A 25,230-nucleotide genomic window follows, 5' to 3' on the forward strand; every position below is an offset into this window, starting at 1 on the left:
TGTCCTATGATCTGCTCTGCTCTTTGCACAGACATGTTTCTGCAATCTGGGGACCACTGTATTCCTGCCACCTCATATTAGCACTTATATTTTTCAGAATATGCATGCCTGTTTTCTTCCCAAAAAGCCAACAAAGGAATGGTCTTGAATTTCGACAGTGTCTTTTTGAAAAGACACAACTTATCAATCCTCATTTTGACTGAGGTATTGTCAGAAGCAGTTTCTTTTGAGGTTTTAAAATAGTTCAGTGTTTTCCCTTCCCCTTATGTTCATGCCATCAATTTTCCAAGAACTAGTTTTTTTCCTGTGTTTTTTTTTTAACCATAGTTTGAGTCATTGTTGACAGTCAAAGGCAAGCCACATCCATTTGTATCTCTTCTGAATCCATGTCATCATTTGGTCTATATTTAAATAGAATCATGGAAGGAGGTGTGGCTAAATGGCTAGACCTGCCAACTTTGGAACCTAGGGACCTAGCTTTGACTTCATATCGTATAACATCCCTGTGCCTAAAATGTGAAATTTAATGTATGAATTGTATTTGTGTAATCCCCACTTCCTGAATGAACATGTGGATTGTTTCTCATCCTCCACCCCCAAATAAAGTACAGTGAAACATTGTTTCTTTACTGGGTTCACGCCATATAAATACCAATACATACTGTCATTGAGCTGTGTCTCTAAAACTAGAAAGTAAGCAATTTGTTAACATATGTACTTTAACAAGTCAGTATTTTAACCAATTCCTTTGAACCTAACTACTTCTCTGTCTGTTGGATGCCACAATTCATTTTCCAATCCATGCAAGAGGGGGCCTTAACCCAGAGCCCAGCACCTCATAACCAGCCATCATAATTGTAGAACAGCAGGCACATCACTCTGTAAGGCTATTGGAAAATTACATGGAACAAGCCACCTACTGTTACTTTGTTCTGGACATCTTGGTTGGATTTTAATATAAACTGTAGGGAATGTAAACATAGTGCTTTCTTGTGTCTGGCTTATCTTAACTCACTTATTGTGGCCCAGAGAGTAATGATTAACAAGGCCAGGGTAGATTTTCAACATTACCTTCTTATTCATTTAAAGAAAATTGTGTCCTCAAACTCAATGTTTATCCAGTCAACTTCAAGTCATTTCACCTCAAGTCTTCTTTTAATTCAGCAATTTTGAACCCTGGAACTCTGGTAATTCTGTTGTAGATGACCCCACCCCATGTATAGATCATCCTACCAGGTTATGGATCCCCAATGAGTCAAACCCTTCTTTCTTCTGTGAAGGTCAAAGCCTATCATCCATTCATATTTCAACCTTCTGCATATATCACAACTGTTTTATTTGACAGACACTCCAACAGATATGCCTAATAACTTTGATTGATAAAGCTATAGGCAGGATATCAAAGTTCCAATCTCAAAATGCTTTCATTAAAGCCAGTTAATGCCTCTTCTTACATGTTATCCTGGGGGGTTTCTCAGTCCACATTTAATAGGTAACTGAGGTTTATCAAAATGTAATGGAATAGCATCATATAATAATATAGACATAGGGAATATTGCTGTTTTAATTGCATTTATTCTCCCAGTTAATGCAGTAAGACAGGCATTCAGTTACCACCCCGACTCTGGGTTCAGTGACCCATCAATTACAGTTGTAAACCATTTATCAATTCCTTTCTGAATCTGAAGTAGGAGGGGGTTGCCCTATGTCACCCCGCCAATTTGCAATTCGGAATTGATCACAAAAGTCCTTTTAGAAGTCAGAAAAGCTTTTTTCTGATTGTAAAAGGGTGTTTTGTACATAATAAAGAAACTCTTTGCTCTAAGGTTTTGGGAATCATAGACTTTGCAATCACAAAAGTGCATTGTATATGAGGCCCTTTTATCAACCGCTCTGAAACTGGAAAGTGTAACCTTTCTTCCCATTCTTTATTTATGCTGGTCAGATACAGTATGCTTAGATAACATGGGGTTGACTTTCGTTGAGTCGAAAGATATCATCCTTATACAAGGCAATAGAGTAAATTCATTTTTTTTTCTTTTTTTTTTTTTTAAAAGCTCTCGTACATCAACAGATCTAGTGTTGAGAGCTCCTTTCACCCAGCTAGAATACCTTCTATCCTATTCCACTGCTGACCTTTTTTAACATCTCTAGCTAACTAGAACCCACTTTACATCTGAAAATAGACTTGTGTTTTTGGATTGAAAAAAATGTTTCGCTTGCTTTGTCTACAATATAGCTGCTTGATTTTCCTCATCTTTGCGTTACGATTAGCACTAAATTGGACCATTAGTTCTTTATTCTCCTACTCATAAGAAGCACTGGTTCAATGACAAATAATTTACAGTAGATGGTTGGCGCAAAACAGCAAACCACCCCTACCACTATCCCCTAAAGTATTATCAACACAGATAAAGTCATAAATGAAAGAAGAAACAGGTGCACGAGTACAAGGGAACAGCCTCCAACCTTCTTGCAAGGAATGAATCTGTTACATTTAAACATGATGATGTTACTTTACTCAGCACTGTGTATATGTAAGTAACTTCACTACTTTGATAATCATATATTAATGAACAGTAACCATAAAGCATTTTCGTTAAGGGTGGTCCAAAGTGCATTTTATGTTTAATCCTTTATTTTCCATTCTTCATATAAAATCGAATTGATTGTAGCCAAAGATAGCATCTGTCATGAAAGCCATTTTGTTTCGTTGAAGCTTTTGGTTTATTCTCACCAGACATTTTGTGCTGGTGATATGTTTGTCTATTTGTAACGTGTACATAATTGTTTGTATGAGCATAAACATACCAAGTATCTGTTAATGTACACTTTGTAGCCCTGAAGAAGTTCCATTAGAACGAAACACACTAGCTTTCATAATAGATGGTATCTTTAGCTACAATAAATTACATTTTATATGAAGAATGGAAAAAGGAAGGCTTTAATATAAACTGCTCTTTGGACCACTCTTAATTTCTTCAAACGAACACACGTTTTGGATATAGATCAACCTTTATATGATTTTCAATGTTCTGAAGTGATTTGCACATACAGAGTGCTGAGTAACATTATCTCATTGGTTCATTGACCATTTATTTATTATTTTCTACTCTTAAAAATGCATTTATCACATATAAATTAATGCAGTCCATTCTCTCAAAACATTAGTATTTTTTTTTTTTTTTTTTAACATAAACTCAATTTGTTGTATACCTTGTGAATGGAATGCCTTTCTTTAGTATTCATCTTTTAATATTTACCCTTCGATTTGGGAATGTTACTTGTTCTATCATGGAAGCCAGGCAACATGCGATGAGAAGAAGAGATGTCCAGCATGTATAAAAAGTATTTCCTCTTTTTCAGCTAGTCCAGTACTAATTAAAGCAATTGAATCTTGAAAACTATAATTACTGTCTAGCTGATACACTTGGGATTCCTGACATTTTCTTCCTCCCATGATCTTGCTTCACTGTACCTTTTGATAAATACACCACACAGCAGCTGCTGGAACGGTTGTGGCCTACAGGGGCATTTTACCCATAGTGAGCTCATGGGTCCCTGACTCTTGATAATCTCTGGTAGGTTTCCCACTGGCCGGGCAGGTTCCTCTCCATTTGATTGCCTGGGAGAGTAGTCAGTATTTTCTGTGGTCTCATTTGGTGTTGCCTCTACAATCTACACTTCGCTTCAGATTCTTGAGAAAATTCTTGAATACTTCCACCACTGTCATGAAGAAAATGAGCTGCATCACAAAACTGCACACTGCACTTCAGATTGTTTATGTAGGGTTGTTTTCACATGCTCTTCACTCTTGTATTCCACAGAGACGTAAGAGCTCCAGTGACTGTTGTCATTAGCTACCTTATTAAGTGCAAGCAGATTTGTCTACCCCCTGTACATCTCGTATAATAACCAGAGATATTTGCAAATATTTTTATGAAGGAGAATTGTACAGCAGCTGTAGCACTGGATCTTTCTGAAGAGCAAGAATATCCACTTAATCATTTGAAAAGCACCATGGTTTTATCTCCTCATATAGATCACAACAAATCTGCCATGAGTAATAAAACCTCAGAGGCATCGTTCAGCATTGATAAAAGTAAGAATGACGAACAAAGTGCCAGACGAATTGGCGCTGTGCCAGATTCTCCATCAAAGCAACTCCCTGACCAGATTTCATTCTTCAGCGGTAACCCATCAGTGGAAATTGTGCATGGTATCATGCACCTGTACAAAACAAAGTAAGTGGTTTCAACATTTGCAATCTTTTAGTCAAGTAGTAAACTTTATGATGGAAACGTCTGTTGATTGTGTAGTAGTGTCAGGAATGATAACAAAACCTTTTGATTTGGTTTATGACATTTGACATTTTGTTTAAATAGTGTTGGTTGGCCGTTAGATGGTCTGTCAAATGATGTCACTGGTTATCTTCTTTAAATACACAAATGCCATAATTGTTTGTAGAAGTCCGATTATGGCATTTGTGAACATTGTTCTTGATATCATAGCTTGTATCACCCATATAATAGCTCTTATACTGGGTTCAAGATAAGTGAAACCCCAGCCTCTCAATAATCTTGACTCAACTAAGACATTACAAATATGCTCTGCTGAGTTTTCAGATTAGGGGTGGCAGTGCCACACAGACAAGCTATGGGGTTGTTGAGCTATGCTTGCATGCGTTTTCCTCTGGTTTTCTTTTTACAAGCTTCTTGGCACAAAACATAATAAATTAATTTGATCAGTGTTAAAGTATTGTCAAAAAGAGTTTGATATTTTATATTCTTACTCACTAATGTGACTACCTTTGAACAGACTTTGCTGTGGGTGAGACCTGGCTATTAAACTCTATGATCATTGACTGTTTTTACAGTAAGATGACCTCATTAAAAGAAGATGTTAGGCGCAGTGCAATGCTGTGTATTCTCACAGTCCCAGCCACAATGACTAGTCACGATCTCATGAAGTTCACGGCACCATTTTATGAAGTCATTGAACATATGAAAATTATCAGAGACTCAACACCGAACCAGTACATGGTGCTGACAAAGTTTAATACACAGGTAATGGAATATTTTGGCACAGAAATGTTTGATAAATATTGTTTGAAAACCTCACTAAGCCTGCTATTGGAGCACTGTTAATTCTGACCGAGAGTCTAGGTTTTGTTTCAGACTGCAGCAATCTCTGAGACAACTGATAAAACAGGAAAATCAATAATGTGAAACCGGTTTTATTAATGGTTATCCAATTTTACAAACCTTTATGCAGCCAGGGTTTGTTCTGAGGCATCAGTAACTCTCACCTTATCCTCATCGTGTCTCTGAATTCTCGGCAGGCTATCTCTTGGGTCAAGTCAGCCCCCTGTTGTGACGACACTATTAAGTTAACACACTGCTCCACATATTTAGAAAAAGCCTACTGTGTCTTGGGCATTGACACCAACTCAACCTACATGTATCCCAACAAGAACTATCCCCTCTGCAATCATAACTTAATATTGGCATCTGAGTGCCTATAGCAATAACCATACCTGTTAAGCCACTAGTTCAGATTTGGGAAGATCTTTCTTGTAGTGGTGTGAAGGGGTTAGTTCATGCCTGTAAGTGTATATTTGACTACCTTTCTGAATCTCACTACTATCGCCTCTGTAAGTGATGAAACAGAATGAAGTATGTTGGACCAGAACACAGCTTTTAGTGGGGAGACACACGAATGTGTTATTGCGTTCCCCTCATCACACCCCCTCCAGCATGTGTCAGCAGTGTATGGTTAAAATTGTGGAGGCAATTTGAGACCTACACAGTATTTTATGAAGAGCCTCTCTGTCCTGGACATGTTTAACAAAGTTGTTTGATTGTTTGACATACTGAATACCTCATTCATTGTTCCTCATCTAGATGGATACAGAGCATTGTCTTCCACTGAAATTGAAAGTGTAGGTGTTGAGGGGTATAAAGCACCTTATATATCTGTGAGACTGAAAGCATCTGGAGAAGATTCTCAAAGGTGTGGGCCCTCTAGTATCCTATTTACACACCTCCAGGCATAATATCTAATATCTTAGCTCCATATATTGACATATCACCTTATTTCTGTCTGCAGAATGTGAAGCCTGCTTGGGTCTGGGTGCACAACATCTTCAAGTTCCTCTGTCTCTGAGCACCTGTTCTCAGTTTTCTCTAACTCAGGTTCACTGTGAAAGGCAAGCTCTTGTCGTGTAGTTTCTGATTATCCTAATGAGGCTATTGGATTTGGGCGGCAGAATCGCATAGATTGTGGGGTACTAAGTACAATTCCACACCATGTGATGCCTGTCGGCCTAATCTGGGTTTTCAGGCTAACAAGCAGCGCCTCATCTCTACCCAAGAGCAGGGATGATTGTCGCAACCAGGCGCATGACAAGAAAGACTCCTCAGGGGAATCGTGGTCAATCAGATCTCATCCCTTTCTCTCAGTTACATTAGTCTCACACATGCAAAGACAGAGGCAGAATATAGTTCAATAACGGTTTATTGAAGTAACTGTATCTTAGATTAAATGGCATGTATTGCAATAACTAGTATGATAAAACACTATAAAAGCAAGACTATGACCAGGAGAATAAAACACAGAAACAGTCCCACCATACTGTCGCTAGGAGTGATATATAGTTCTCCTACCTAAGCTATGTTAGAGCACAGCATAATAAGCCTAATCCGCCCTTCAGGTTTTTCTCCTGGTGAGACATCATCCCTCATACCTGAGCAAGAAGGCTTGTAGTCTAGAAAGACACAGTCCCCATGTAGGCCAGGTGTTCGGCAGTCTTAGCAATCAGCTGTAGCAAGGCAATCAGCAATCCGCATGCAGTCGTGGTCATCTGGCTGGAATCTCCCTCTAACACGTATGGCACAAAGGAGTGTTTTTATAATAAAACAGCTGACATTCTCAGAAAGGTTCCCCTCGTAGGAGTGTGAATGTTTCTGTGAATGTTGGAGACACAGTGTAACACTTTTGCCGGCAACACTATCTGACTGCAGGAAAGCACAAAGTGAAATGATTGTCCTGGTAAGAACATAATGCTTTCCTAGGCGAAAGAACAATTAGACGGAAAATAAAACAACACTGCAAATGTGGCTTTTGCTAGAAAAATAAAAGCGATGCTGAATAAAATGTAATTGGGCTAAAGTGCACAAAGGCAGGCCTAGTTTGCTAAAATAACGTGTCTAAAATATGGTTAAAATAGCTATACAACACCCTCCCCTTACCGGTTCAAAGGTGGTTCAAAACCTTAAAAAATCTATTTATAAAAGCATATAGAGATAAATTTCAATAATGACAAGTTTAAAAGACACTTGAGAATGAAGGACAATTTTAAAACTTTAGTAGTGGCGCCAAAAAAAAATTAATTAAAAAGTCAGTGTCATTTTTTAAATCTCCAATAATGTCTGGGTCAATTGAAGCCAGGAAATGTTCCACTTCGGCAGGCGGTAAAAGATCCAAATTGTTGCCAAGGAAAACCATAGAGCGCTCGTGTTCCAAAGCCTGAGCTCCAGCTGAGGCAGCAGCATTCTGTGTCGTGCCCAATGTTGAGTCAAGAGTCGCTTCATCCACAAAGGGTACTCATAGACAGCTTCCCATAGCAAACACACCCTCAACGCACATGTCTGGTAATGTTCCCTCAACGAGAACATCAGCGGCTCAGCATCCAATGAAAGTAAGCACCGCATAGAAAGATAGACTTTAAGTGCGCATTCGAAAAGCACCAAAGAATCAAAACTGGAGCTGCATACAATCCAAAACCTGTCTGAATGACAAAGACCAGTCGCACTCCAGTTGTTCCAGGAGTGGTGCCCCGAAATACTGCATCATGTGTTCACGACACAGTTGCGCTAGTGGAAGCACTTTTTAGTCCTCCTTGTTGTGACAGGACAGCCATTGCGAAGAAACAGTAGCAACAGCAAGATGCCTCCTATTATAGCCAAAGTAATTGGAAATCCCCCGAAAACACTTGAAAATATTGAGTGTGTGGCTGAAGGTAGTAAGCCAAATATAGAGGAGAAGGTGTGAACGAAACCAGAACCAACAGCCTTAAAAAAAATGTGCAAATTCCAGTAGTACTGGACGCGTTGAATATTCATCCCACGAGCTCACCAAAGTGTCTCAGAAAATTTGTGCTTAGGGGTTGAATTTTTGCAGATGATCTCGTAACTTGAAGCTTATAGGTCTTGTGCGCAGATGTAAGCGCCACATGTTTTTGGAACAATAAAGCCTTGAGTCTGCTCCACTGATTCACATCTGTAGTAAGAATATGAGGCAAATGTCTGCTACTGCTCTTTGTTATGTAGGGGGAAAAGGGACATTCTCATAACGTGTCAATATGGGAGACCGTAACAACATAAGCTATTCCGCTGCGCATTTCACAACAGCTCTCACTGTTGAAGGAGCACATAGCTTCTATTTGAAAGCACATGGAATGCAGGTCTAATCAAGGGGAATGGAACTCCCTTCAGATAAAAAGCCAAGTTTGCTGCTGAGGCATTACATACCCCCGTGCAAGGACAGCTGTTTACAAACCATTGAATGGCTCATAGAAGTCTTGCACGCACTACCTCTAAGAAAAATGTCTTCCATGCCATTGAAACATTTGTATGAAAAGGGAAGTCCCACACCTTGTGTATGTAACTATCTCCCAACCTTTCGTATCTGCCTACTGGAACGTGTTTCAAGTGGGATGTAAATTGAAGTGTTGAAATAGGCAGATTTATAACCCTGTGTATTAGCCATGCTGCATATGGTATTTCAAGAACAGTATAAGGCAACTTTTCTAATTTCTCGATGTTAATCATTACATAAGTCGCTTCCTTCTTACCATTATTTGTTGTAGTCACGTTAAATGTTGAGAAATATATACCTTGCGTTAAAGTGTTGCCAGGAGACGCGACCAGCTTTCAGTGTTTGTAGTGTTCAGCCTAACTGCATAATGGACCTTAGCTGACTCTATCCATGGTGTAAAGATGACATGTCACTCTGTACTATGTCTATTGCAGAGGATACAGTGTTTTTCACAGTGTATATCCTGTCGCACAAGGTGTTAATCCCATTATCTGCAACGGCTAATGCTTGCTGTACATTTTCCTGATCAATTTGCCTTAACCAGGCAGCCGTTTCTTGCTGGGAAAGTTTCCAAATTTCATTATATACTGCATATAGGAAGCGTTTTCTGCATTGTCTTCTGGGGCCTAACAGGAAGTTCTGTAAATCTGTATCATTAGACAGGAGACTGAGGTGTTCTTTAACAGCATCTAGTGAGGAAATTTTTAACCATTGCTGGCATAATTTCCCTACACTGTATGTTGTCACTATACTTGAGTGTTTTGAGGACACATAGCAAGAGTCCAGCCTATTTCTTCTAAAACCCTCCATGGAGTTTACAAAACGTGTATGGCACCCATTGATGTCTACAGGTCACAGGAAGCACCCACCTGGACGTGAAAGTGATGTGTTAAATGTTCCATTCTGGACCCATTCATCAAGCTGATTTTTGGATGCATTGGTATACTTATGCCATTTGTAAATTTTGCAGGGGTAGGAATAATGGGCGCGTTCAATTCCTTAATTATGTCCAAGCCTAATCAACTTGTTTGTTGTACAGTTTAATTTACAATTTACTTACTCTGTGAATGAATCAATGCCCATAATAATTATAACAGAACATACCTCCATAATTTTCTTTGGATTGATACACGTTCTCATTTTCATATACGGTAATATACTGCAAATCAGACATAAGAGATTAACTGTTTTACCATCCCAATCATCAGAACCTACTCCGGGTGTAATTACATCGTTCATGGAAAGTTTAAATACATACAGAATTTGAATGACCTCCGTCGGGCCGTATTTATCAAATAATACTTTAGCCCAAACAATCCCATCAGGAATTGGTATAGCAGATATGTTCACAAGGGACCAGTCTCTGCGGACATTGTGCAAAGAAAAATGTGGTTTTAAGATCTCATCCACCAGTTCAACTGCAGAGCTTTCAGGAACGTAATGGCCATGTATCAGTAAGAAGAAAACAATTACAATCCCAATCCAAATGACAAAGGTAAGTGCAGTTAGTAAGAACCATAGATCGTTCCATGGAAGAATGAAATAATTAATTTTAAGCCAAATTATCAGCTTATGTGCTCTTGACAGTTCTGTTGCAGTAGAGGCAGTTGAGTCACAGAAAGTGTCATTGATGTCAGCAAAATATCCAGACTCAGTTTGTGCGACAACTGGAGCTGTGTTTGAAAGAGGCGAACGTACAGAAGACTTCCTCTGTGGTTCATAGTAGACTATGCCATCCGTTTGTAGAATTTGAATAAAATAGATCAATATTATTGGTGTTGTTTGGAGTAGAAGTTAGAGGAACCAATGAAAGCTCATATTCCACCCTCACCAAGCTCAGAGAGGTGTCAGCGCTGCTGCTTAAAACCTGTAGAGGAACATCCTGGTCTGTAGTGAGAGGAATTGGGGTACTACCCTGGAGTCCCCTAGGTCTGCTGTGCAGGATCAGCTGTATGGTGTAGCTTGACATTGTTGATGGAGACTAGCGATTTTCTTTAGAACCAGGCAGCGGTGGTAGAATGACAGCTCTTATACCATGTATTCCCAGGATTGGAACCGGTGCACCATAAGAAGGACCAAACTCCTTTTTCACAACAATCTTTTCACGTACAAGATCCCCATCCTTTGGAATCCAGCCGGCAGGTGTTATTGGTACATCCCTTATCCCCAAGGAGGCGGCACTGGCAGATGTGTTGTCATCACAGAACTGTTGTAAGTCTTGCAAGACAGTAACATGTTCATTTATGTCAAAAGGTGTATCTGTCACCTCTGCGCCAGGACCATCAAGATCTGGAGCATACATTTGTGTTCCAAACAGGCATTTCTATGAGGTACGCCCCTCCAAGGGACCTGCCAGGCAGATTAAGTGCTCTCTGGACTACATGCAGGTGTGTAAGCCAACTACGACCCATGCCTAATACTGTTGCTGTTAAGGATTGCTTTAAATCTCGGTTTCGTCACTCCACAACACTATTTCCCTCTGGATGAATTGGAGACGAGTAATGCAGTTGGACCCCTAATGAAGCCATGGTGTCCCTAAAAGCCCTTTAGGCAAAAGCAAGGCCCGGGTCCGAGTGGATTGCTGCAACAGCATATATGCTGAAAAAGACTTGCAAATCTTTAATAACAGTAGGAGCGTCAGCTGGACGTTGCGGCCAAACCCATAGAAATGTGGAGCATGAGTCAACAGCGACTAAAATGTATTTGTATGCACTATCGGGTGTCAGAGGACCACAATGGTCCAAGCACACACATTGTAATGGTTTGTTGGAAATTAGGAGGGGTGTCTGCGGTGGGCGTTTGACAGTGGATTCTTTTATTTGTTGGCAGATATCCCAACAAAGGACATACTGCTTGGTTTGTGTGTATAAACCTGGCCACCAGTAATGTGTTGCTGGCCACATCAGCATGAGCAGAAGCAACCCCATCATGCCCTGCTTTGATCAATTCTGGTCATTGATGTTTATTGAGAATCACTCGATTTCCCACCCCTTATATAACTGCTAGCGCTGTATTAAGGCTTGATATGCGTTAGGACAATTTAGCAGTATAGGCTTTTGGTAAGGGCGTGCCGTCAGCCAAGCTTTCACAGCTGCTAATCATCATCCAATTAAGTTCTAGAACGAGTTACTTCAGCAGCAGAAGTGGTAGCCACTGCTTATTTGACTGCTTCCTAAACCAAGGTGATGCCTACAAAATATATTCCAACACGCTGAAGTCCTAGTGTATGTACAACATGGATGTTGGGTAGCGTTTCCTTCAGATCTGCTACTTTCCCCACAGAAGTCTGTGTTTAATGGTGTTTCCTATTGAATCTCTGAACCCATTCTGGCGTCAGTAATGCAGATATTCATTGAAGGACTGGACACAATATTACGGATCACAGATAATCAGCATCATCTGTTCAGGATCCGTGTTTTCCAGTGCCATCAGCAGAGCCTTGATCTCTACTAGCTGCGCGGTGCAGATCCCTGAGGTCTGCGTGTTAGTGTGTTGTGGGTGGAACTTGCCATCTTTCATGTATCCACTCTTGACTCTGGAAGTGGCGGAATATTGATGTTTAGTGCCTAATGCTGGTTGGGCTGAACAATCAGAATACAAAAATGTTTGATGTTGTTTAATAGGCAATGTGTTTGCTGGAACTGGATATTCAAGTTCGTATTGCAAAAATTCTTGGGTTTGTAATTTTGAGTAAAAAATGTATTCAACATTAGTGGCCGTCAGAGACGTTGCCCATTGGGTCCAACGTAGATGTAGTGCTTTAGCGTTAGGAATGCTAGCTTTGGTACAGCCTCCAGGGCAGGGATGGGGGATACGACAATGATGCATTTACCCTGGGCCAGTGGTCTCTCTTTGATGACAACCATCTGAACACCAGTGAGAATTTTCTCAGTGGGAGCAAAGTGTTGTTCTGCTGTGGAGTACAAATGTGATTTGTATGCTATTGGGACGGTCTCACCCTTACTGAATGTTACATAAGTGAAACCAATGACACCAGCAATTACTCTTACCACCAAATGTGTTTTTGTTGTCCCTTGTATGTAGGTGTTTTGCTTCAACCATGTCTTTTTGTAATGATCTGAGAATGTGTGTGTGTGTGACTGTCCAGTATTTGCTGGTAAAGTCGGGACATATTAAGTCATATAATGGTTTAATGCGTTGTGCATAATGTGGAATGTATGTTCTGCCAAAATAAAAAAAATCCCAATGAAGACTGGAGCTTTTTTATTGTGCTTGGAGGTTGTAATTGTGTGCGTTTTACCAAAAATTGGGGCCCAAGGCACTTGTCTTCATCTGATAATAAGTATCCTAGGAACAGTACACTAAGGAAAGCTATTTTTATTTCTTTTTAAATTACATTTTTAGCCAAATTCGGCAAATCCTACAACAATGCGTCTACCCGTCTTATATGCATGAGGTCGTCGCCTGTAAGGTAGATGATATCCACGTATAACAATGCCTCGGGCAATGTTGTATAAAATAGATGTAAAAGGAGCTGAGAACAGTCCTGGACTGTTCTTGTACCCTTGTGGGAGCTGGCAGAATTTATTTCTGAGAGCCTGAAGTGCTAAAACATGTTAAGTCCCTACTTTCAGGCACTATATTTTGGCAGAAGAACCCATTGGGAATGTCCAGGGTCGTTTTGTATTTTTGGCGCACTATATTCATAAGTGCTGTACTGTGTGCATTTTGTATTGCAAATTTACAAATGTGACTGTTCAAATGTCTGTAGTCTAAAGCTATTCTGTAAGAATGGTCAGGTTTAGTGACAGGGAACATTGGATTGTTCATTGGTGAAACTGTGTGTTCAATTATGCCCAGTACTCTTAATTGTTTGAGGGTTTCCCACACAGGTGTTTTAGCTTCATTTTTTTATTGGATATTGGGGTTGAGGTTGGGATTTAATTGCATTACATGATAGGCGGAATCTTTATCCCACCCCACGTGGTTGCGGTATAACGCAGGTGCCTGCGCCACTGCCGAATCAATGGCGTGTATTTCTACGAGCTTTCTGGGAACAAGGGGCAAGAATGATTTTTCAATAATCTCTTCTCCATATGGGAGATCACGGACAAAATCTGATGGCCACTTAAATATCATAAATGGTGACAATGCAGTTCCAAAAGATAGCGTTGATTGTGCGTTCAATGTCTCCCTCTAACTGTATAGTTACATTATATACCCTGTCGGACGTGGAGACACGCACGTCTGTAGTCTCAACTTGTTAGAAGCCATCAGTTGTTTTCACCTTCAGATGCTCTTGAAGATCCCAGCAAACTATTGTGACCTCTGCTGCGCTGTCTAGCAGTGCCAGTGCCCACTTCCTGTTCTTCAGTAAAGTTCGCTTCTTGAGTGGCATGTCGTATAGCACTGCTGTCACCTTTTTTCTTTTTGAACTGGGGTTTTTGTTGGGGAAGTTTCTCTTCTTTCTTAACAGAAACTTCAGATGAGCGTTGTGTGGCCTTTCTCGGTTTCACGTACTCTGTTTACTGCTCTGACCGCCCACCTCTCTCACTGTTTGGCTTGTATCAGTATATTGATATCTGTCAAGCGTTTTTATATTATCTCTATTTCTAAGATTACATCTATTTTGAGGTTTCTCCAAATGCTCTTTTTTAGGTGTTGTTTTTTTATCCCAGCGCTTTTTAGAACCTTCAGGTGCTTTCTTAGTAGACTCTTTATTAGATCTACCTTGTAATTGTGGTTTAATTGGTCTGGCACCCAGACTTTTTCAACCAATACTGGAGTAGGTCTCAGCAATAATCTTGGTCAGCTCACATTCTTGATCCTGTGCAGGAACGTCCCAGTGCCGCCTGCTCACTGCTGGTGCAACTGCTTCCCCTTTAAGGTTGCTTAATATGATTGAAGAGACAGTGGCAAAATTGTCCATTAATTGCATCCCCAAATCCAGGACAGCCCTGTATTCATCTGGAATTTGTTTTAGCACTTCTGGAAGATTGACAATTGTTGGTTTACCCTGTGCTGTAGTACAGAGCGTGGCAAATACCATGCCCAATGTATTGCAGTTATCTACTGTCAGAACCATTCCGAATTGCAAGCACATAGTGAGTATTTTGTGTTTATCCCGAGGACCCTATGGAGAAAAACAGCTTCCATCGCATTCAATTTTTGAGCTAACCAAAACGTAATTTCCTCCCGTTTGGTGGGTACTTTACCCCTGATCGAATGTACCATTGGCGGGTTAATGTCTGGCGTAACTGCGTGTGGTTGCGCTGGGGCAGCACATGCTGGGTTAGTATTTAATGCTTGCATCACAAACTGTACTAGCAGTCTGTATATTTCAGTGTGCTCTGTTTATAAGCGGCAAACCTCAGCTACTGCTAAAGTTGCTGCATCAGGGTGTGGTATATATGTGGCCAATAAAGGCCAGGTCGGGCCATCATTACACAGAAGACCCAACCTAATGTGTAATATTGTATGTGGTAGGGCGTCGTCAGGCCAGTTATTATGGTATTGATAAGGTAAAGGTATTTCTAAATATGCTTAAGCTCTGTATTGTGCGGATATGTTTGCAGGTGTATAATGATTCATGTGTTTCTGTTCTCATCAACTACTGGAAAAGTGACCCAAGAATAAAATGTTTCTGTTCTGTAGGCTGAATGAGCCTCAACAACAAATGTGACTTGCATCTTAGATAAAATGGCATGGATTGCAATAACTAGGTTGACAAAAACCCAATATAAGCAAGATTGTGACAAGGAGAGTGAAACACAAAAACAGTCCCACCATAATGTCACTAGGAGTGATATATAGTTCTCCTACCTAAGCTATGTTAGAGCACAGCTTAATAAATCTAATCCACTCTTCAGACTTCCCCTCTGGGAAGACATCATCCCTAATACCTGAGCAAGGAGGCCTGTAGTCTAGAAAGACACTGTCCCCATGTAGGACAGGGGTTTGGCAGTGTAAGCCAGCAGCTGTAGTGAGGCCATCAACAATCAGCATGCAGTCTTGGTCATCTGGCTGGAATCTCCCTCTAACGTGCATGGGACAAAGGAGTGTTTTTAAAATGAAACAGTTGACATTCTAAGAAAGGGTCCCCTGTAGGAGTGTGTATGTTTCTGTGCAGCCTTGAGGAAAGCACAAAGTGAAATGAATGTCCTGCTAAGAACGCAATGCTTTCCTAGGCGAAAAAACAATTAGATAGAGAAAATAAAACAACACCTAAATGTGGCTAATGCTATAAAAATAAAGCGATGCTGAATAAAATGTAACTGGGCTAAAGTGCACAACGGCAGGCCTAACTTGCTAAAATAACGTGGCTAAAATAGCTATACAACACCCTGAAGTTCCATCTTTCCCACTGGCCTGTCATTAACTGAGTATATAAGTCTGGACCACTGTTATCTCCACCCAGTCGCATCTTCATTGCCCCAGTTGCTGCACACCAACCAACCAAGCATCCAGCTCTCCAACTAGTCCTTCTGTTCCCAAAAGTGCTCTTTTGACTACTTGAGTCTGCAGCCCACTCATACTGGACCATTCTCTGACTGCCTCACTTGCTTCTTTGTCCATGGTTTAAACTCTCCTCCCTCTCTCCACACACTGGTGTCTCTCTGCCATTATGGCAGCTCACCACTACTCAAGATAACCTGCAGTTACTATGGCCTTACACCCTATTTAATTTCTTCCTGTTGTCCTATCAGGCCTGGCACTTCTCAATCCACTCATTTCTGGAAAAGGCTTCTCGGGCCCGGCTGCTCCTCAGTATAGGCTCTATTTAGGCCACACAAGCATTACAATTTCAAAGACCTTTTCAAATCACTGGATGTGCTGGGACTCCCCCCTCAATTTACCATGTGCACTGACTCTTCCCCTAGTTTATTTTTTTGACATTGAGGCCGAATGTGTACAGTAAGGGCTCAGAGACCACACATTACTTTCTGCCTTTTTGGGCCCAGGTGCTCCCCTATTCAAGGCTGACGACTCTGATAATGACAGCGTGGTCGGCACCTATCTGATGGTTCTTCGCACCTCCACCTACGCTGTATGCCACGGAACTCTTTACCTCAATGTCCTGGCGCCTCAGTCTCTCAACTAGGTGGAAGTAGGTAGGTATAAATTTATTGTTTGATTAATTAAAATCATTACAATTACTTAAGTCAAAACAATAACAATATAATTTAAAACATAGGTTAAAATACAAAATCCACAAGATGTCTATCGTTATATATACATTACTATAATTAGCTTTGAGAAGCAAGACTAAATTCATTTTTCCAGGTGTTCAACCAAATCGTGAAAGTGCAAAGTGCCTATTAGTGGACAAATAAAATAAACTTTGCTTAGCAACGGGGTTAGGACCAACAAGTAAAAATTTGTGCAAATTTACTGCAGGTATTATAGCCAGGCATTTTGTTAAAACCAGAAAAAGAACTAAGTCAAGTAGTTTATAACTGGATTTTGCTTAGTGGTATAACATGTGCAAATCATTCTCAGAGCATGTGCAAAATGCACTAAAATGCATACTGTTAAATAGTTTTCCTATTCAATACTTAAGTGATACAAAGAGTTAAAAAATTGTATGGCTTAATGGGCCCGAATATTTTAAATAGATCAGTCATATCAGCAAGATTACAATATCGAAAAACAAGTCATAAAAATAATCTGTGCTTTTCTTAGCAGAATAGTTAAAACCAGTGAAGTAACAGATTGTATAAATTTGCTGCAGTTCCTATAGCCAAGTAATTTCATAAGACCAGAGCTCTAAGTCCACTCTTATAAGCAAGCATTAATTAACAGTAAGGCACTTGCAAAGCATTCACAAAACATGTGCAAACATCCTAAAGTACAATACTGATAAATAATTTTCCCTGTTCAGCCCCTTAATGCCACAAACACTCAGCAATCGCACAGTGACTTAATGAACCTAAGGAATAACTAATTTGATTAATTGGCTGTGAACAGATAAGCAGCGGTATTCTCAATTGAAAGGCAAATAAAATTTGAGCAGACAGTTTGTTTGGCATCAGCCAGAAACTGAATAAACTTGCGGAGAAGTGGAATAGAATTACCAGATAAACATAACATAGGGGCTGGGCAGCACATTAAAACCCCTGCTTTAAAGAATAAGGGTCTCAGCAAAATCCAACTGGCATTTAATAAACTTGGAGAGCAATACATATTGTATGCAATAATGTTTCCTGTGGGTGGCCATAAAGCCTATAATTACTATTTGGCCAAACATGTAACCATTTCAGAGTCCCATTTTTAGATAAGCACCAAATCCTAGCCTCTGGAGTGTCTCTCGCATGTGTGAAGAAAAGTGCATTGTCAAATACCCAAAGTTTCATAAGACTTGGTGGAGTCGTCTTCGATCTTTGTGGAGCTTGCCTCAGAGAATATATACTGGAAGAAGGTGATATCACACATCCTTCCAGAGGTGCAGCTCATAATATCCCTGGGAGGACCTGCACGGATTTTGCAACGTTTTGTCTCTCCCCGACCACAACAATACCTTCTGTGAGTTGTGCCTTGCCTTTCGCTGCAACAAGACCATATGGTACTCAGGGTAACATCATTGGATGTGTTCCAAAATGGAGCTACAGTCATCCTTCAAAGCCCTTGACATTTTCAGAGAAAAAGACTCATCTTTAGGACAGAAGAGGCAGCACTTGCTCTGGAACCGGCGGTCCAACTGACTTCTGGCCCTGAGATGTTGTCCTTTAGTGCTTCTGAGGGAAAATCAAGACAGGCCATCCTTGGCATCAAAACCAGAAGGGCCCTGAAATCAGAAGTCACCAAGGTTGTAAATATTGCTCCAGCACAGCAAAGCCATGCTACAAAACCCCCTCCATTGAGCACCCCCAGGCCGAGGCTGAGCATCATTGGATCAGGAGTCAAACTTTGAGTCCCAAGCAGGGCAGAAAGTCACTCCCTGTCTCCAGCCCATCACTGCCCTCGGGCTGTGCTTGACACAGAGAAATGCTTCTGAGGTGAGCAAGCGCCCAATGAAGGGTGTCAAGTCATCTACCTTGCCCTGTTACCCCATTTCTACCAAAGGGTTCTCAGGGTCCCAAACATCCCCCCCCCCGCTTGTACACAGTACTCCCCCTTTGATACCCAAATCTATGCCAAGAGCACCTCTGAGACCGAGCAATCATTTGACACTGAGATCAAAGGAATTTGAGGCACCTATCCTGGAAAGACTGGCAGCAAAGAGCTCCTCATCAGTCAAAAGCAACTCTTTATTCACCCACAGACTGGCAGCATCATTGCTAAGCTTCCCTTAAGAAAGCTATCAGTGATGCTGCCCCCAAGAAAGGTAGCCTAACCTAAGAGGAGGAGCTCACTGTTGCACCACAACATCTGCTGCCCAGGAAGCACAAGGACAAGGCTACAAGCCTACCACCTCCAGGCAATCACCCCCTCTACCATCACATCACCACACCCTCTGTCACCATCACCAGGCCCATACTCCCCTCCATCACCACCACGGTCTCCTGACAGGAGAGTGAATTCATACTAGAGTAACCCTTATGTGGGGGTACTTATGACCAGCTTCTTGGGACAGGTCACTGGAATGATCTCTGAGATGATTAAAATGTCGACCCTGTGGACAACCCTGATCTGGAGCCTTACTAAGCTAATCATCTTCGCCATATGATAACCATGTATCATGCCGACATTCCGAGGGTGGCCCGCTTCCATAAAGTCGACATGTATGTCCTTCAGGAGGAGGATGACATCTTAGTAGAGACTGTCAACAAGACTGAACATAATGTTAAGTTCCTCCCTATGTTGACGGGCATGTTAAAGTCGATCGCCAACAGTTTCAGAGACGATGCCATGGCAACGATGGTCATGCCACAAGTTAAGAAGACGTTCAAAGCTTCTCCAACGGCCCTCTTTACATCCGTAGCCAGGTCCCCCTAGAGTCCATAATGGTACACCCAACAGGAAAGCGGGTCTCTGCTGAAGCTATGCAGGTGCCCCCCCACTGGATAAGGAAAGAAAGAACCTTGATGTCACCAGCAAGCACATGGATGTTAGATCAGCCACCTAATGGCATATTGCTAATTTGGTTGGCTTGCTCTTGGGGTATGACAGGTTTCATTGGAGATGGAGCCACTCTTGGGCCCCAAGTGGAAGAAATGCTGGAAAAGATAAAATAAATTCTGATTTTGAAGTCCATGGGCACACTGCAGTCTGCCATTCTGAGAGGCAACTTTTCTTTGCAACAACCGAGTGGTGGTGCTGACACCACCCCCTACCTCAACACCCTGCTCATTGCCAGGTGCAAAGCTACCTGCAGCAGCAGTTGGCCGTAATCTCATGCAGGCAGAGGATGCACAAGGAGGTGGGCTAATGGGGCAACAGTGGCAGGGGCAGGGATGGAGGTAGTTCTGGCAAAGGAGCCTCTGCTCCCAAATACTGACTAACCCTTGTTTCCCCTATTCCCACGACATCTGTCGGGTGGGAGATTGAAGAATTTCCACCCTCACTGGGAGGAAATAACCTCAGACCAATTGGTTTTAGTAGTAGTTCAGCAGGGGTACTGCTTAGAATTCCACACCACCCCAACATGCAACCTGTTGCCAAATCCTCATAAAAGATCACCTCACTTTACCCGATCTAGAGGTACAAGCACTGCTCCAAAGGGTGAAGAATATTTTGTGTCCCCATACCAACCGGGGAGAGTCATTTATCTGTTGTGCTTCCTTAACCTAAAAAATGACCGCTCACTCCATCCCATTCTAGATCTGTCCTCCTGTCAGAGCACTTTCATACCACCACCTTGTGGAACGTTATCCCACTTCTCCACCAAGTGGACTTTATGTTGCAACTAGACCGGAAGACTGCCTTCTTCCATATGCCCATCCAGCCTGCACATCACAAGTATTTTCAAATTCTGTTAAGTGGACAACACTACCAGTTCAAAGTGCTAGTCACTGGACTCAGTAGGTGTCCCAGGGTTTTTACCAAATGGCTGGCAGTGTTGGCTGCTCTACTTCGCAGGTGGGGAACCCATGTCTTCCAGTACTTCAGCGACTGTCTGATCAAGAGCAGCAGCGGGCAGCAATGCCTACCACACACTCAAACCACAGTAACACTGCTTCTTAGCTTAAGGTCTACAGTAAATTCAAAGACATCTTACCTCCAACCCCAAGGGATCCTGCCCTTCCTGGGATCAATGTTAAATGCTGTCCCATGATAAGTTTCTCCATCCAGCAGAGGGTAATGTCATTTCAAAAGCTGCTGCTGATTTTTCTGTCGACCTGTGCAATGACTATAAGAACTGTACTGAAGTTCTAAGTTATGATAACATCTTGTATAGTAATTTCGCCATGTCAAATTGTAAATGCACGCACTTCAGCAGTGGATTTTGAGGCATTGGTCGTAAGAGGATGGCCATTGGGGCGATGTAGTGTTGAGAGAGGATAGCACTAAACTCTGTCTGCCATGGTGGAACAGCAAAAACCTATTGTTCGGCAGGCCTTTCTTGGTCCCTCTTCCACAGGTGATCAACACTACTGATGTATCGTGCACATCTCTGCAACATGTCTGTGTAAAGTACTTGAATCTCTCAGCATCAAAGTCAGTAATTACCTGCAACTGCCGGCCATCTGCCTATGCCTGAAAGCCTTCTACAGAGTTGTGCAGGTAAAAGTGGTCTCCAGAATGGTGGCTGTCATGGCATCCTCTATTACTTACAGAGCTGGGTGCTCACTCACTCAGACGTTTTGCTTCGGCACAAGAGATCTGGCACTAATCAATTCTTTCCACCTTTTAGTGGAACACGTACTGGAGGTGAAAAAAGACTTTGCAGACCTGTTAAGCAGGACACATCAAGTCCACAAGTGAGAACTCCCAGCTGCAAGTCCTATACAGCTACGTCCAGCTGTGGCAAACCCCAGCCATAAACCTCTTCACCGTCCCCAGAAATCGCAAAATTTCTAATCTTCGCACCCACAGTACATGGACAATTCACTATGGATGAAGTAATATTTGCTTGCACTTCTCTTCCTCTCCCACTCATACTGTATGTGTTGAGGAGGATGAGGCAGGTGTCCATGACCCTCAGACTAGCTGCCCAAACCTGACAGCTTTGGTACTCTATGCTCTTGGAGATGTCAGTCCCTGAGAGTAGCTACAGATCTTAAAGAACAACAAGCCAAGTTGAATATTTTTTAACTCACTAGCAATTATTTGTTTAATTGTGAAATATTCTGAAGGGGTTCCTTGTTTTACCAGAAATTAAGTGTAAAGTCTTGAAAGCCCTAAGTGACTTGTTACAGCCTTTACTTATTCATTTTTTTACATGCTGGTAATATATTATCTGTATAGAACAACGAACAGCTATTTATTTTCTCTTCCATCCTCCGAGGTCCCCATCTCCTTACCATAATCCTCCACAGCATGTTCTATTTTCATGTTAAATGATGATACCTAAATTGTCCTTTTGCCATAAGAAGTACTATGCGTTTTCCAGCACCCACATTGCTTTCTGTCAGTAGACAACAATTCAGCTATCAAACAATCTTATTTTACACTTCTTACACCTTCGCTTTAAGATGCTATGCTTACGTCTATTCCTTTTCGCCACAAAAAGCAATTGAGCTTCACAAAACCTATCTCATCCTAATAATATATCATAGAGTTTGTTTTGTCATCACAGAAACCTGCCGCTCTATCAGAGGCTTTGGCATTTGTATGAAAAGGTTTGGCTCGAGTTTGCCAAGAAAAATACATTATTTTCACTACTGTACAAATCTGTGCCAATCTCACCTGTTATAGATGATGTCTAGGCTGTCAGTAAAACGTCTGCTTTTGTGCATATTGTAGAGGATGAGTGAATGTCCGTGTCCAGTGAATATCTTCTGTTTATTGGCTAAAATTGTGCATTTCAGGAGTATTAGACCTTTCAGCCCTAGGCATGGTTTCTCCAATTTTTTTGGCTTCTGACCCCCTGTTTTTGATCATGTGCTGAATTTCGTTTTTGCGGGCTTTAGGACTCTGGGCCCTTTAACACTGCTGACCAGTGCTAAAGTATAAGCGCTCTCTGTCTAAAATGTATTGGTGATTGGTTTATCCATGATGGGCATATTTGATTGACTTGCAAGTCCCTAGTGTAGTGCACCAGGACCTATAAATCAAATGCTACTAGTGTGCTTGCAGCATTGATTGTCCCATCCACATGAGTAGCCCTGCAAACATGTCTCAGGCCTGCCATTGCAGTGCCCATGTGTGCAGTTTTACACTGCCATGTTGGCCTGGCAAGTTCACCCACTTACCAGGCCCAAACCTTCCCTTTTTATTGCATGTAAGTCACCCCTCAGGTAGGCCCAAGGCAGCCCCATGGGCAGGGTGCAGTGTATTTAAAAGGTAGGACATGTACTGATGTTTTATTTGTTCTGATAGTGAAATACTACCAAATTCTGTTTTTAATATTGCAAGACCTATCTCTTCCATAGAGTAACATGGGTATTGCAGTGAAATATCTTTTAGGTGTAATTTCCCATTGGGAGCAGATACAGATATGAAATGTGGGATCTCTGAACTCACAATTTTAAAATACATCTTTTGGTGATGTTGGTTTGTAAATTGTAAGTTTGAAAATGCAACTTTTAGAAAATGAGCATTTTCTTGCTTAACCATACTGTGCCTCTGCCTGTCTGTGGAATACATGTTTTGGTCAAGATGACAGTTGGGCTGTTTGTGAATTCACTTTAGTCACACAAAGGGATCTGAGGTGTGCCCTGCATATCCTGATGGGTCTCCCTGGGCTAGAGTGTTGGGAGAAGCTGACACTTGCACCTGAATAGGGCTGTGGCTGTCCTTACACAAAGCAGCCTCCAACCCCTGTAGTGTGTCAGGGGCCAGGACAGGAAAGGCAGGGTCTTCTGCACTACAAAGACTTTCCCTTGAAGTTTACCTACTTCAAAAGCCGAAATGGGTATATGTACTGGACCTCTGACCCCACAAAGTTAGATTCCTCCTAAACTGAGGACATTGTGCCAGGAAGAAGAGCTGGATGCTGTTGGAGGGACTGACACTCTGATTGTTGCTTTGCTGTGTTGGCCTGCTGCTTGCTGCTTCTGTCCTGGGAGTGAAAGGGCAGAACTTTGCTTTCTACATCCTGCTTTCAAAGGTTCTCCAAGGGCTTGAACTGAGCTTGCGTCCTGTTAAGAAGTCTTAGGGACATCAAAGAATTCATCTGCCAGCACCTGGGTTCTCTTTCTGAGAGTCCTGACTTGCCAAGTGGTGCCAAATCCAGTTCCTGGGTTCTTGGGAGTGAGTTCTCGTGTAGCCAAGAAAAAACAAGCACATCGACTCCAGAGCGACTTTAGAACTGGTGCAGTTTTCTGACTCCACGGTGCTGCCTGTACCGGAGCCGTGGTTCCTGCCGAATGCAACAACTGCAACCAATGCTGCAGGCCCAATGCCACCGCAGTGCTTCTGAAGTCCTGCTACAGTATGAGTCCCAGGTGCATGTCACTGACGTCCGTGACACCCGACTGTGACCTGTGGCCCCGTTGTGTGATCGCGACACTGCAAAGTCGACCCCTCGCGTCTTGACCTGCTGGGTTCGTGGGCCCCCACCTTGCCATGAGGAACTGACACCTCACCACTGACGCCGCATCACCTCCCCTGCAACAGTAAGTGGCAGTGTAGCGCTTGGGGAGGAGTAGGCCCTTGTAAGTGGTGGGGAGCCAGCTAAGTTGATCCTAGTCTCCCTCGGTAAGGATAAGGTTGTCCAGAGAAACCTCATGCCTGACAACACTAAAAGGTACAGGCAATGGGTGACCATCATTGGCAGGTGGGTAGAGGCTCTGAGAGACACAGGAACCAGTATGAGAACTGTCCATTGTCATCCAGTCTCTGAGTAGCAGGTATTCTCTAATGTGGTCCACCAGGTTGTAGCAGTAGACAACAGTGAGTGCCAATGCTTGGTAACTCAAGTTCCCTTTGAATTGGGGAGAGGGTCTCCGGTTCCTTGAGGGTAGCATAGAGTCCATCTATGCCTCCTGACTGCTGTGGAATGACCTGGAGCACACCGCTTAGGTCGCACTTGGAGAAGTTAGGATTGCCAGAGTGGGCATGCATTACCACACGGTCCATGGTTGCCAGAGGGGGTGATCAGAAGGACCGGAAGCCTAAAACAGTGGCCCAGGTGCCTGCCAGGAGGATGAGGGGTGAGGGAAACCCGCTCCTAAGATTCCCACGGACTGGGAGGAGGCTGAACCTGAGCGGGATGCCCCAGAACCTACAGGGGAAGAAGTGTCCGAACTGGGGGATCTACCTGAGCTTGATCCATTGGAAGCGGGAAGGAGGCCCCACCTTGGAGAAGTTCTGCACTGCACAGAAAACATACTTCACTCTTGAGAGACTTTAGAAACAGGCCTAAGCCCAGGCAGCAGGTGACGCCACTAGGTGTCATCGGATTTACTTGGAGAATTATCTCCTATTTAGTGAGCCTAAGGTTGCTGAGCCAGGGGCAGCTCGGGTTCTGGAGGTACCCCAGTGTTTCAGAGCCTCTCTACAGGGTCTGGCTCACGATGTGACACTGGCAGGTCATTTGGGGCAGGACAAAACATTTCACAGGCTTATCACCCACTTCTGTTGGCCCCAAATGAGGAACAACTCAGATGCTTATCCTGTCAAACCTGC

At 42.3% G+C, this 25,230-nt stretch overlaps 1 protein-coding gene across 1 annotated transcript in view; it reads left to right on the forward strand.

Moving 5' to 3' along the window:
- BRAP (BRCA1 associated protein) overlaps positions 1-25,230 on the forward strand; it is a 218,404-nt gene that overhangs the window by 83,186 nt on the left and 109,988 nt on the right. Inside the window, exons 3-4 of the mRNA XM_069214836.1 lie at positions 4,043-4,244; positions 4,877-5,066. Of these exons, the coding sequence (XP_069070937.1) occupies positions 4,043-4,244; positions 4,877-5,066 (392 nt within the window). The remainder of the gene's footprint in view (positions 1-4,042; positions 4,245-4,876; positions 5,067-25,230) is intronic.

The sequence above is a fragment of the Pleurodeles waltl genome, chromosome 11 (assembly GCF_031143425.1).
Source record: "Pleurodeles waltl isolate 20211129_DDA chromosome 11, aPleWal1.hap1.20221129, whole genome shotgun sequence".
Taxonomy (NCBI): domain Eukaryota; kingdom Metazoa; phylum Chordata; class Amphibia; order Caudata; family Salamandridae; genus Pleurodeles; species Pleurodeles waltl.